Consider the following 15,089-nt stretch of genomic DNA (forward strand, 5'->3'; position numbering starts at 1 on the left):
CAGTTTTGACTTTAAGATTGCTAGCATAGCTCCAACCCAACTTATCATCAGAGATCTCTCTTGGAATTAGCTTGGCTATAATCAAATAGACATTCCTTGTGGAACAATTGGCAAATGAAGTTGGCTTTCCACAGCTTTTGTTCATCAATCAAATTAACTATTGACAAGTTATCCAATTGATTAACGTCGCAGAGGCAAATCCATCTATTGATTGGCAAAGGGCTTATTCATCGATCGTTCATGATGCTAATCTTGAAGCCATCACCAATTATCCACCGGAAGTTCGACATAATAATGGGACCATGCTTATAGAGTTCCATCCACACTATAGAGCACCTTATAAGCACAATCGTGGGGAGTTGAGTGACCAAGCACCATATTTTAATTTCACTACTGATGTGCCTTAGAGCCGACTACAGCTCATACAAATGGTTGGCCAACCAAAACTCTCTCCAAAGCCTCTGGACTAGATCAGCTACGTGGTAAGCCTAAGAAGCACGCAAATGATGTTTCGAATTTCAAAATCTCCTTGCTATTGGCAACATCTTGGCCATGATCCTAGATGGTTTCCAAAACCACACCTACGAAACATACAGGTTGTGATGCGTGTGGGAAACGTTCATGCATAATTCTTGGAACATGTGGTGGCCCGTCAATCATAGCCGACCCACATGCTCGAGTCTTTCTACGAGGGGGGTTGGCTGTTGCCTATACAACCCATTCTCAAGGGGGTCTTTCAAGTAAGTGCTCTTGTGCTCTAGCGAACCATTGCACTGTTACATCTAAAAATTTCTCCTATTTCCTGAGCATCAATCTAGCTAAGGTATTGGAGGATCCCCCGACAGACACTCTCCGACAAGAGAACTTCTTTATCTTTGCTATTTTAGATCGGAGCTCAACTACGGACTCTTGGATGCAACCTGGGCTGCTCCAAAAGAACTACAACATCGCATGACTTGAGAAGCTCGCCGTCGAGCCCTCCAGCATCCTCTTCCACTTAGTTCTTTGATCAGACCGATCCTCAGCGGTAATAGATTGACACTATAGAAAGGGTCGTGATCTCATTATAAGAGGTTTCTTCTCAAAGAAGCAGACAACTCGTCACTATGAAGTCTCGAAGGACACAACCTGCACCTTCTAATGCTCAACCAAGCATGCCGAAGTAGTCTGACGACTCTTTGCAAAGCTCTCAAAAAGATCTATCCCCACCAGAACCATAAGTAGTATCAGCGGTAATATCTAAGCAATTTCAACTACTTATGTAGCAAGTTCGGAAACTGACCACAACCATCAAGAATCTGTAGGAGTCAGCTGCTGATCAGAAGCAGTAACAGGCTCGGAAGCTGAGCCATTTAGAAGTCTTGGTGTAGCTGGGTCATCACTCCCCTCCTCAGAGCTTGGGATGGGCTCAGTAGAGTCGTCATACCCATCCTCGAAGCCCTAGCAAGGTCCCGCATAGTCGTCACTCTCGACCGCAGAGTATTGCACAATATCCTCCATATCAATCCTTCGATTCCCTATCCTAGGAAAAATCAACGTCTAGTCACTCTTCTCCCCACCGGTCTGAGAGAGCCTCCAAGAGGGAGGCATACCTTGATCGCATGATGGATCATCACCTTGAGGCCCTAAGGTAGTGCCAGGCCAAGCAAGGAAGGGATGTGGAGTTCACCACCGAATATCCATTCTCGGCAAGAATAAGAGATAAACTTATCCTTATTTTAAGATGCCGCAGTTGAAGACTTATGATGGTACTACATATCCACTAAACCACTTGGAGAGCTTCAAAGGTCACATGATGCACCAAGAAGACATTGACATTGTACTATGTAGAGCCTTCCCTGTCATGCTTTGAAAGGCAACATGGTTGTGGTACATCGAGCTACAATGGAGCTTTGTTCATTTGTTCAAACAGTTTGGTAGGATGTTTGCTGCCCACTTCATGAGCAACAGGAGGCAAAGAAAGGGTTATGACACCTCTTTGCCATCAAGTAGAGGGAGAGGGAGTCAATATGGGACTACGTTTGCCACTTAAAGGAGGCCACATTTGAAGTCTGCAATCTGAATCACTTGGTCGCTATATCCACCATGAGGAGTGGATTGAAGACACCTCGGTTCCTTTTCTTCCTAGAGAAGAGGTACTCGAGCAACTATGCCAAGCTCTTGACTAGAGCAGACAAGTACATTGGCACCAAGGAGGCTATGATAGCTTGACTCAGCCCCCATCCTAGCTCCTGCTAAATACTATTAGATTTGATTACTCAGATCTATATTGAACCATCTGTATCCTAGTTCGAGTATGATTTGATAAATTTCACTTTGATCAGACTGGCCGGGGGTATTGGGCACTCCTGCTTAGTAAGCCCTGTGAGGGTATTGTAATTTAAGTTTTCTATTTTTTAAAATAATTATGATGAAAATTTAATGAAAAAATATTTTTTGGATATTAAGCTCTAAGAAAGATTTTTGGGATTAATTAGATCTGTTAGATGGATTGAATTCGCAAGGTAAGTAATGCTTCACTTTTTCTAAATTTACTAGTAATCATTAAATTATTATATTCATGACTTATGAGTGGTATTATTTATAATGCACGAATTTGATGGACAGTATATTGTTATAAAATATGTTATTTTGGAATATTATGTCAATATATGATCTTATTATTAATATAATTTATTGATTTTGACACCGCATAATTTTAGAACTGAAATATGAAATCTAAAACTATTTGAATTTCAATCTGGCTATGTTGAGGACTCTACCAATGGAGGCTAATACGCTGGGACATAATTTGTCCTGAAGGTTGTGTCCAAGATGATGAGCGATATACTGTAAGCAAATACATGGTCTTGAAGGACTTTACTGCAAGATAATGCACGAACCACAAGACGATTAGCTGTTGTTATGACCCTACTATAGAAAAGATTTGATCATAGCTCAAGATTGGTAAGATGAATTGAATATTTGAAAGAATTTGAATCTATAAACAACAATTTAATATTCTAAGAAAGATTTGATTCGTATATTAGTACTGCATATATATTTATTTTCTATAAATTATTATCTATTTGATTGCTTAAATTGTTTAGCTAAGTGATCACTACTTATTAGGTTGTCTAGCTCATTATATGATTTTTTTTTTTATAGATTCAGAGAACTAGCCTGATCGGAGTTTTAATATGGAAGAGCGACTAGCAGAACTTTGGCATAGATTATCTTAGATTTGTTTTATTTAAATTGATGTACTACCTTAAAATATTGTTAGAATCATGAGACAATTAAATATTGAGCTAGTTATTGAAATAAAGTTTGCATTATTATTTAAATTATTCCGCTGCATATTTATGATATCATATTGAAATGCCTTGCATGCTTGTAGGAAGAGTTTTCTATAAGTATGAGATAGTTGACACGACCCTCGGTTCATAAACTCAGGTCAGAGGTGCGATAGTGTTAGATAAGTTTCTTTGGAAAGTAGAAAAGGCTTAAGGCAAGATGTTCCTACAAGATGGAATTCAACTTTTTTGATGTTAGAGAGTGCTCTTTTTTACCACCATATCTTTCTTCATTAGAAATTAAGTAACTCTAATTACAAGCATTGTCCATCCAAAGAAAATTGCGGCAAAGTTGAGAAGATTAGAAAGTTATTGAGTATATTCTATGATGCTAGTTTGGTATTTTTAGGTGTTAAATATCCTACATCAAACTTGCATTTTTCTTATTTTTTTTGATTAAGTTTACTTTGAGGCAAGACATACAAAGTATAGATGCTTTCATGCAAAGAATGGTACAACAGATATATGAAAAATTTGAAAAATATTAGTTAGATCATAACTTAATCTTGGCCATGGCAGTCATTTTGGATCCTCAAACAAATTTTAGTTTGTGGAGTATTGTTATAAGAAGTTGCATGGATATAGTTGTATAGAGAACATGTGCATCCTCGATTTTATGTTTTCTCTATTTAATCATTATACTTGCTTCTTCTAAAACCCCTATTACTAGCATACCAACTCATGGAGACATAGAGAGTGTGTTACATCTTATGAGGATCCCGAACCATTTAGAACAGCGAATATTTTTAAGTTATATGATATTGTTTTTTATCAATAACTCATTTTATGTTTCCAATAATGTAGGATTTTAATTCATTTGGAAGCTTTGATTTTGTGAATGTTGCACAAAAGTCTCAATTGGAATTATATTTAGATAAAAAGTCCAATTTGGATATTCTTGAATTTTGGAAAGCAAATCAGTTTCGATATCATGAACTTTCTCTTATGGGATGTGATATTTAACTATTCCAATATCTATAGTCGTTTCTGAATCTACTTTTAGTGTTGCTGGGTAAGTACTTGTTAAGCATCGTAGTGCATTTAAAGCAAATATTATCGAGGCCTCGATCTGCACTCGAGATTGGATACTTGGAGAGAAAGGTATATGTCTATTAATTACATTGCTATAATTTTTTGAAAGAATTTATTCTTATTTATTACAATATTTTAATATAAATGTTTTAGAATCTAAGTTAGATGAGATTGTAGAAGATGTTATGAACTCAAGTTTCTACAATGAAGCAAAATCAACTCAAAGCTCGACCACTATTGATGCCAATGCAGAGACCTTAGGGAGATGAATCATGGTTTACCAATTAATACTTGCTCATATTTTCTAGTTTCATGTTTTTCAATTATTTGTCTTTACTAACGGTTGAATTTTGTTATTTTGGCTTATAGGTTCTCCTAAATTTGGGAAGTTGAAGTAGGAAATAATGCAAAGGGAAAGTTGATCATGGTCATGGATACTTTTTATGGACTTATGTTGCTCATGTATTTTTGTTGGATTGAAATATGCTATGTTGCATTTTATTTGGGACTCTTTTGTTTTGGTTTGACTATGGTTGTTAGTTATTAATTACTCAGTGGTTGATATTTATAGTTTCTTTTGATATTTATATAAGATATTTCTTTTACTAGGTTTTTTTTCTTGGACAGGTTAGTGTTGTAGTCATGAATAGGATTTATGTTCTTGTTTCACGAGGGATTTAATTTCAAGTATGTCCTGATTATAAGTTCAGGTTATCTATTTGTGTCATATTCATTCTATAATTCAAAGCTTCCTACCGCCACTAACCATGTATTCTTTGCTCGACAATGCATTTCATGTGTTGGGCATTTCACACCTTGCAACCAATAGCTCTCGATCAAACCTAACATTTACACCTCCATATAATTTCGTTTCTATTTAATAAGTATATTAATAAATAAAATAAAAATTTGAGGAAAGAACCATTGTATTCATTATTAAGCTAGTATCAATGATGAGTAACAAATAGATTATCCCTCAATACATGGGTTAATGTTCTTTTGATGTAAGGATTTGAAAAACTTGATCTTAGTACTAAAGGCAAGTAACGATAAATCATAATATAGAAAAGAGAAAGAAAAATAGTTGACAAATGGTCAACTATTTTAAGGGATGAAATTATTGATCAATAACACGAAAGAGGATGGTGGGGGAGGGAGGGGGGGGGGGGAGAGAGATGGAAATGAAAAAAAAAAAAAAAAATTCTTGATTTGTTACATAGGAGAAAATTGAAATATCTGAAGATTTTAAGGGACCAAATTTCAATATAAAAATTTTAGGAGGATTGAAGACGTAGCAATTTCTTTTTTCTAGATAGGGATGGCAATTGATTGGGTAGGTTATTACCTATATATGTCCCTCCTTGTCTTGGGGCAGAGTGGGGCGATTGAGTTAGATGGAGCGGGTTGGACGGATTGGGTCGGATAAAGTTACAAAAATATTTTTTTGAAATACAAATCAAACAAATAAAAAAATATAAAAATAAACTTTAGTATTTCATATAATATTAAACCAAATAAGAGTCGAATATATAGAATATAATAAATCAAATTTTCAGAAATACAAAAAATAAAAAAAAATATTTTAAAAAATCAAATGTTTCTTGAACTAAAAAAAGCAATCAACTAAAAAAATGAACAACTAAGTATTATTCATGGCATGTAACTGTTAGGATCTCATACATGTCGCAGAAAAATTTCAAAAATTTTCATATCTGCAGCGGAAGGGCATGCGCGGATCCCATTTATCGCATGAACGTATTTTTAAAACATCGTTTGTAGATAGATTAGGATTAAATTCTTGTGAACCATTTTTAAGTCATTAAGAAGATCAGATCTTCACCTTGTGCGGGTAGATGGTTTCCGCAAATCTGATTTACATGGATTTGTTGAAGGTTTGATGGAAGCCGCACACGCATCTGGCCTCTACGGGTATCCACACGAGGTAAAGCACCGATCGAAGCTTTTGGATCTCCCCGGGATGCTAGCTTCCTTGCAGAAATGCCTTTTGATGGCTAAGATCCTCTCCTTTGAATCACTCTTGATTGCCTTGAGAGGAGGAAGAAGGAGGGATGTAGGAAGAAGAATGTAAAGCCTGCAGCCTTTTCTTTTTCCTTTCGCGTTGGAACCAAAGAATGGAAGGAAGAAGGGCCACGCCACAAGCCTTTTTTTTTCTTGCTTTCTTGCGGCTGAAAGGAGGGATGGAAGGAGGTTCCTTGCTGCCAAAAATCCTAAGGAAAAACCATCAAAAATTCGTAGCCCCTTTGAACCCCTCTTTTATGGTATGTGGATAGAGAATTTAGGAGCTCATCTCTATCCCTTTGTGAATTCAAAATAGGAGGGGCGTGGCCCCTCCTTTTTCCTTCACGCCACCAGCCAAGGAAGGGGTGTAGGCCCCTCCCTCTTCTCCTATTTGGTTAGCCCCTACTTAATCTAATTAAGTGGGGAGGGTTGGGTCCAAGTGCTAGGATTCAATCCTATTCAAAATAGGATTTGCACCCATTTCAATTTCCTCCAAATCCTAATCTAATTAGGATTTAATTGAACAATAACTCAATTGAACTCTTCAATCCTAATCCAATTAGGAGTCATTTAATTAATTAGATTAAAATTAATTAGGACTTAAGAAAATTCTAATCTAATTAGGACTTATTAAATTTCAGCCCTAAGGCAATTAGGACTTTAGAAATCCTACTCCAAGTAGGACTCTAATTTAATTTGAAATTCTAATCTAATTAGGACTCCAAGAATCCTACTCCAAGTAGAACTCATGATCAAGTCTAATTAATTAAATCCAATTAATTAAATTAAATTGCAATCCGATTGTAATTATTCCTTCTTCAACTCACTAACTCTTAGCGTGTTAACCAATTATCAATCAAATTGATTATTTGTGATTCCTAATCACAATTCAACCATCGGATCGGTCAATACCTCTAATGTGTGTGATCCCATAGGTTCTATTCTGACTGGTAGTGAGATATATTGCGATCTCTATCACAATATCATTAAAAACTTTTTTCAATAGGTTGAAACAATTCCAACTCAACTCACCAGGGATCATCAACCATCAAGATGGTTCATGTGAGTCTCACCATCCACTAGTGACACCTAACAGTATGTAGTGGCTACCCAGCAGAATAGAATGATGAACCTCTAGGTACAGTTATCGTATGATACAGCTCTTCTATCATGAATCCCTACAGAACAGAGGTCATGGATAACTCGTCAAACCCCATCGTCTGTCATATGTCTAGATTTATTCGACTTGAGTTCGAGAGTGGAAAACTCTTTCTCCACTATATATATTGCCCTGGCCAAGGTCTTAGAACTCAGTCTTATAAATCACATAGGATCACTCCTCATCTATTAAGGTTGATAGATTCTATGTAAGTGCATACCCTACTCCTACAGTGAACCTATTGCAGCCAATCTACACTACAAGGACCCATATGACTAGAGACCATGTATACGTATAGTCAAACTACAATAACCTCACTATGAGTAGCCGAAGCATCGCAGGTCAAAGGACTAGTCACACTACTGCAACATCAAGCAAATCACTGACGAGTGGATAGACATCCAAGTGACTTCTTGTCTTGGTCACGCTCAGTACCCTTGTTCTCTAACAAGCACCTGCACTATCACTTTAGTGTCTCTACACTGTAGACTCGAGTCTCGTCCATCCATAAGGAAAGCGATCTGTGCACTGATCTCATCGGATTGATCACCGTCCTCATGATGATCCATTGATCAGGAGCATTTAGAAATTAATCACTAATGATACATGGCTCAAATTCTCAACTCTTGAGAATATGTATCATCATCTTATTAATTCCTTAGACGATTCATAACACATAATCAATATGAATGAAAAAGATGCCCATTTATTATTCAATAATAATAAAGTCAAGTACAAAATTATGTCCCAGAATTAATAATGTATCAGCCAGATTGGCTTCTAGGGCATACATCTAATAGTAACTGATGCGGGATTTGCACCCTGTCACCAGCAGAGTCCCCACCAATCCGAGCAGCGGAAGAGAAAGTGTCCCCCAGAAGGTATTGTCCGCTTTGGGTCCGATTCGGAGGTCGAGCGTACCCGGAGCCCTCCTCACGGCGCCTCACGGTTTTGCCCCACAAAAGGTGCCTCCTAAGGGAAGGGTTATTGAGCCCCCATTATATGGCACAGACCTTTCCGCTACACGATCGATGTGGGACTAAATTCGGGGAACCCCCCGTAACACAGCCCCCCCAGTGGGGAGGTCCTGTGCCCGGGTCGGCTCCTTACTGGATAGGCGGAGGGCCGAGGCCCTTCCTCTAGCGCCATCTGATGCGGGATTTGCACCCCGTCACCAGCAGAGTCCCCACCGATCCGAGCAGCGGAAGAGAAAGTGTCCCCCAGAAGGTATTGTCCGCTTTGGGTCCGATTCGGGGGTCGAGCGTACCCGGAGCCCTCCTCACGGCGCCTCACGGTTTTGCCCCACAAAAGGCGCCTCCTAAGGGAAGGGTTATTGAGCCCCCCATTATATGGCACAGACCTTCCCACTACACGGTCGATGTGGGACTAAATTCGGGGAACCCCCCGTAACAGTAACCTTTTATATGTTGAATGTTTCTCATGAGTGGAGCAACTAGAGCAAAGAATAGGAAGAGGATTTGTGAAGAGATATATATTTGGGTCTGATTTAAGATGAGATCTACCAGTACCTGTACCCTCCCAGATCTGTTGGGTATTAGATATACCCCATTCTTAGGGTTGGGTTAGGTTAGATACACAATGGGATGGAGTAAATTGCCACCCCTATTCTTTTAGAGGGGGGGTGGTGTTGGCAATTCTAAAGTTTTAAGATACTAGTATACTAGCATATAGAGAATCATGAATAGTACTTTCCAACCTCTCACTGCTTAATAAAACGCGTGGGCCTATTTTTATTGATGCAAAATGGGAAGTTAAGAAAGAAAAATTTAGAGGCTTCATAACCTAACAGTTGGGGGGGGGGAGGGTGTGGGTGGAAATTTTAAGTTTTTAAGAGACTAGTATATAAAGAATCATTAAATCTTTTTCTTTTTCTTCTTTTTGTTTTTAAGGGCTGGGGGTAGGGATTTTGAGGAGGCAGTATAATGGCTTTTTCTAACCTCTCATTGCTTAATAAACCTCGTGGGCCTATTTTTATTGATGCAAAATAGGAAGTCAAGAAAGAAAAAATTATAGGCTTCATAACCTAGCAGTACATGGGACTTAAGGACTTCCATATTGTATATAGAAATATAGATTATACTCTTTAAGGCATAAGGAGAAATAATATTCATATGAATTATAGATGAAGTTGCTATTATACTTTTATTCATCTTTTCTTGTTAGAAATGATTTCATGTTTAGATGCAGGATATAAGAAAAAGGAAATATATTTTAGGTTTAACAAATGATGGTAGAAAAATATTAGTATCTATAAAAGTGGGATATATATGGATGTGCCTTTATTTTTATTTTTAATAGCATGCGTAAGGTCTTTTATAATTATTATTTTCTTATAACAAAGTTTTAGTTACTTTAATTTGTTAATGGAGTTTTGCTTCAATACATTGTAGAACATCTTTTCCAATCTTTTTTTCTTTGAACTTTTAGTTCTTCACTAATCACTGCATATGTTTATTTGATTATTGATAACTATAACATCTTCCACACTTCTATTAAGATTGCTAACATTTTTCACTTTTTAATTCACAAAGGTGATGTTATTTTTGTAATTTCCACTTTAAATAAAATTTTGTTATTTTATAACTCTTCATCAGACTAATTGATGTCACTAGAAATGCAACAAATGTTTTCAAAGTATTTTATATAATTAACTGCTTCATCTTAGTACATATATTAATATAGTGTTTTAAAAATTATAAACATCAGTTTCCTTGAATCTTTTATTGTTTAATTAGATATAACAATATTTTATTGTAATGCTTCAAAACTTATTTACGATACTCTTTTTTTTTTAATTTTACAAAGCTTCTTATAAGCTTCACTTACCATACTATCTAACATTAACTAAGGATGTTTTTTTGTAAATTTTAGGATAAAGTAAATTCCAATAGAAAAGGAGGAGAAGGGAGAAAGAGAGGGTGCCAAAGTAGCAAGCAATTATTGTATGATAGATTAGAGCTAAAGCTGATCAAAGGTTAATAGGAGGTGCTCGGAGGTGCCCACATTTGTGATATTGCTAGTTAGTTGTCCATATTGGGGTTATTTAAAGTATTAGAATACAAAATATAAAAAGCCTCTAAAATTATACCTTTTCCCTCATCTCTATTAATTTTGCATTTCTTTTATTGCATGGAAGCCAAAAAGCTCAAAACTTTGATAATAGAATCTATCTTATTAATATTAATTTTTATGCATGTTGTAAAGAAAGAAATCTTTGTTTTTGAATTTAACAGCTTATATGTTAATGTATATATTTGTTTAATATTTTTTTTAAAATTTTCATTAATCTTTGTTACATTGATCAATTTGACTTGCTCATCTAATCCAAATTCCATACCCAAAGCATGTAAAGATCGGTAGGGTTTAATGGTCTTTCATACCGGGTCGTGTGCGAGGGCTGGACCCAACCCTATATGCCGGCTCTCTCTCTCTCTCGCCCCACCCCATCCTGCATGGGAGAGAAGAGCCCGTCGGATCCCTCCGGAATCTTTTCAATCTTTCGCCTTGTGCTGTCGAATCGCTAATTTTTCAACCTTTCGATCTTCATGCGATCCCAGAAGCTCTAATCCCTCCCTTATGATAGTGGTATCGAATTGAAGGTTTTTGAGCTGTAAAATCTCGAATCGAGGGCGACAGCAATGGCCGAGGAATCAAAGGTAAAACTTGCCCCCTCTGTTGCTCGGCCCTTGGATTTCTAGGGTTACCGTTTCCCGTCGTTTACTTAATCTTTTTTGGGTTTTCTGATGTATTGTTCTCCACGCGATTATAATTTTATATTTCGATTCGTTTTATTGGAGCAGAAAGGTGCGGACGTTGCCATTACTGACATATACAATGTTGAAGCTGCTGAAATTCTTGCCAATGAGGCCCAGGTGAGATGGTGATGTATAGTGATATAATTCTATCTCGGGATTTTGAGTTGTCTGATCGGTTCTGATGGATTCTGCAGCATCTACCTATCTTGGAGGCGGCACCAATTTACGAGAAGCTACTTTCGACTTTTCCTACTGCTGTAAATGTTTAGCAACGACATTGCGATTTATGATTTGTATTTTCTTATTTAACTGCATTGATATGCTTGCAAACTGTCGATTGGAATTTTGAAATTTGCACTTGATTTGGACAAAAGAAGGACCATTACATGGGTGGATTAGTGCAGAAAGGAAAATATTTAATATTCTCATTTAACTGATTTGTTGGCCCCACCCAATGTGCGCTCTAGATGTTAGAGAGAAGTGATTTTGGGTGTTGATAGAAGTGGGTGATTTAAGGATTTGCTCATACGGGAACTTGATCTGGTCTTGTTGATTTTGCATCAATCCAATTATTCAATTGTATGCTAGATTTTACAATGTAAAGCCAAATATGTAGTAAATAAAAAATCATTGAACAGGCCTAGTAAAGAAATTATTAAAAACCTGTACCAAAATTTGAGTGACCGATGAATGGGGATTTATAAAACTAAACCAAAATTTTCAGGAAAAGGCTTGATGGGTATAATTTGGCCTGGGCTGGCTGTATTTATGTGAGCTTCTACTTTGTATGTCTCCAACTGACAACTTTTCTGTGGAGTTGGAGGCCAGTTTTTTGGGCCAAAACTTTGAGACAGTCTGGCTGGTCCAGCCCATTGCCATGATAATTGTAATTGTTAATTTTGTACAAGCATTGGTTAAATATCAAGAAGAACTTTGATATTAATAACATAAAACCAAGATCAGGTCCGAGATTTAGATAGCACAAAGATCACCAAGTTTTAACTTTTGACAAGTTTAAACCATAAAGGCACATTAAAAGATAGTAAACAAACCTCTAATTAGTAAGGGAACACTCTGGAAGCAGGTGCAAAGAGATTTTTTTAGGTAGTTTTCAAATCATGTAGATGACACTAGGTAGAAGTTTTTAGCTACTAAGGAGAAAATAAAGGAATAGAATGGATAGAATGAAGAATAGGGGACTAGAATGGATGGAATGAAGAATAGGGGAGTAGAATAAATGGAGTGAAGAATAGGTGAGGAAAGATGGGTGGTTAGCCACCTGAGGGGGGAGTTGCAGGGCCACTAGAAAATTGAGGGAGCATGTTAAAGCTTGGATAGACACATCGTGACCTTTATTTGCCTTTTCCTATCTTTACACATTTTTTAAAAGTTCAGTTGGATTTTCATAGGTGGGTGTCCAATGGACTTAATTGGAATACTCCATAGATTGACCCATGCAAGTGCTGGTCATGTATTGGCTTAATTGCAGATATAAATTTCCCCCATATCTTGGAAATTATTATCTTGCTAATAAAAAACTACAATTGCATAGATTGAAAAAAAGAAGAAGACTACACAACCTGTAACATAAAGGAAGTCTATGTCATAGGCTCTGCATTATGGTTGCTTCATATCCCCTATGCCACCTTAAAATGTTAGCAACATTAAATTACTATTCCCTTTGCCAAAATGCTTTAAATCGTTGCCTAAGCTACACAGCCTTGTTTTTCCGATTTGGAAATCTTATTGTTGTTTAATTGCTGGCCTATACCAGAAAAAATGCTCTTCTTCTTCCCCCATTGGGCATAACCTTGTCTAAGGCAGTCTGAGACGAAAGTCTGACTGGGCCCCCTTCTTCATTCCTGCTATTCCCCTTTTAATCTTGTAGGCAAAATACTGGAAGCAGTATGTGGAGGCATACATGAATGTAAACAATGATGAGACTACAAAACAAATATTCAGCCGGTGCTTACTAAATTGTCTTCATATTTTTCTCTGGTAAGCCTTTCTTTCTGCTAGTGCTGTATAGTAAATATTATTTCTTAGCATGCATTACATGCCCATTTACTCAATTTCAAAATTTTCAGTGGAGACATGCACCTGACATGGGTAGTTATGTGTTCGCGCTTGCACGACAATCAGTGTATTGATAGTTCAGATATAACTGCTTAGCATGACATACACATCCATCTACTCAATTTTTAAAATTTTTAGTTGTACCATGCATTTGATGCTGGTAGTTATGGACAGATTCGCCGTACCAATGCGCACCGCTCCGTACTAGCTATACTGTACTGTACCGGTGTTGAATCAAGACTCAGCACAAGGGGCATACCGAGTTTCAATATGCCGAACTAACCCCTGCACCGTGCATACTGACACTGTATCAGCATGGTATCAATACAGGATCCAGTACTGAGATTGCAAACTTTGGTTGTGAGTTTATATTGGGCTCGCAAGGCAATCAGTTTCTTCATAGTTGTGTTATGTTGAACAGTCATGCTTGCTTTACAGAGTCAAATAACAATATGGGAAACTTTATCTCCCATACATAGCTTCACTTTAGCATCCCATTTTCTCTTTTATACCACTTGGCTACTTAAAATAATGTCATTAGGATTTACCTTCACTTAAACCAAGCTTTACAGCATTTTATAATCAAGCATTGCAGCTTGCTTTGCTAGTGTGTGTCCGACTAAATCTATTTTTTATTGGCAATCCTTTGAAATGCACATTTGTATTACTTTTTGCATTAAAAATATACCTTGGAAATGTTATAATTATATTAAAAGAAATCCTAATTTATTTATTCTAATGTGTTTGAATAACTGGGAAGAAGAAATATACTTTGCATGGGTATTTGATGATGCTGTACATGTTGAGAGAGAATGGACTATGCTCCTATCTAGAGAAGAGGGTATTCAGTCTGATCCTTTTAGCCATCGGATTGAGGTTTAATTTGTCCATATTAAAGGAAATAGAAAGGGCTATTAAAAAAGCTTTCGCTTTCCATTCCCTCATCTCTTGGCCGACCAAGCACTAGTCTTCTGCTACTTGCTCTTGATCATGGATCCAAATTGTCCAGATCCCCTCCTTGGTCGTCTAACTTATTTTGTCCTATGCCAACCTGTAATGCTTTTCTTCTCCTTTAGCACAGACCTCGGTAGTCACACCACAAGGAGCCCTCCTTCGTCAATCATTCACTAGCCCTCCATCAATCGTTCACCACAACAAGTCCCAATCCTCTGTCATTACTTCACCACCACAATTGGCCTCATCCCTTGTCTGTTGGCAGTCCTAGCACCACCTTCCTTTCCTCCATTTCTCCACCACCACTAGTAAATCTCACTTCTCCACCAACCACCAACTCTTAACCGACCTTGTTGTTGATAAAATTCCCCCTTCATCAACTCTCTCCACCCATCTGGCAATCGAGTTTTACGTGGGTTGGATTGATTGCCACAACCATGGGACTATAGCTAGGAAGCTAAAGCTCACGCTTGATGGCGATAGCCACAATCCCACGACCTCTAGCCTACCTTCTTTGGTTCACCCTCTTCTCTTGCCACCTAGTAGGTCAAAAGCATTAGGCTGAGAGGTGTAGGATGAGACTGCTGAAGGAAGTGGGCAGGAGCAAGGTACGCCGTATCGATACCGGTAGGCGTATTGGTCGCCTACCGGACCGGTAGGCGTATTGGTCGCCTACCGGACCGGTAGGCGTATTGGTCGCCTACCGGACCGGTAGGCGTATTGGTCGCCTACCGGACC

General features: G+C 37.6%; 1 protein-coding gene across 4 annotated transcripts in view; it reads left to right on the forward strand.

Annotated features, from left to right (window-relative positions):
- Positions 1-10,914: 10,914 nt before the first annotated feature.
- Positions 10,915-15,089, forward strand: part of CSTF77 (Tetratricopeptide repeat (TPR)-like superfamily protein) — a 51,104-nt gene continuing 46,929 nt past the window's right edge. The window contains exons 1-4 of one of the 4 annotated variants that reach the window (XM_008806764.5): positions 10,915-11,222; positions 11,367-11,438; positions 11,516-11,578; positions 13,210-13,319. In XM_008806764.5, coding sequence (XP_008804986.4) covers positions 11,205-11,222; positions 11,367-11,438; positions 11,516-11,578; positions 13,210-13,319 — 263 coding nt within the window. In that variant the 5' untranslated portion in view covers positions 10,915-11,204. Of the gene's footprint in view, positions 11,223-11,366; positions 11,439-11,515; positions 11,579-13,209; positions 13,320-13,571; positions 13,716-15,089 lie in introns of those variants that run through there. The other 3 variants (XM_008806765.5, XM_088713373.2, XM_039117440.3) reach the window with 3 other exon arrangements.

Source organism: Phoenix dactylifera, chromosome 17 (assembly GCF_051530095.1).
Source record: "Phoenix dactylifera cultivar Ajwa chromosome 17, Ajwa_hap1_PhDact_Kaust_v1.1, whole genome shotgun sequence".
NCBI classification, from domain to species: Eukaryota; Viridiplantae; Streptophyta; class Magnoliopsida; order Arecales; family Arecaceae; genus Phoenix; species Phoenix dactylifera.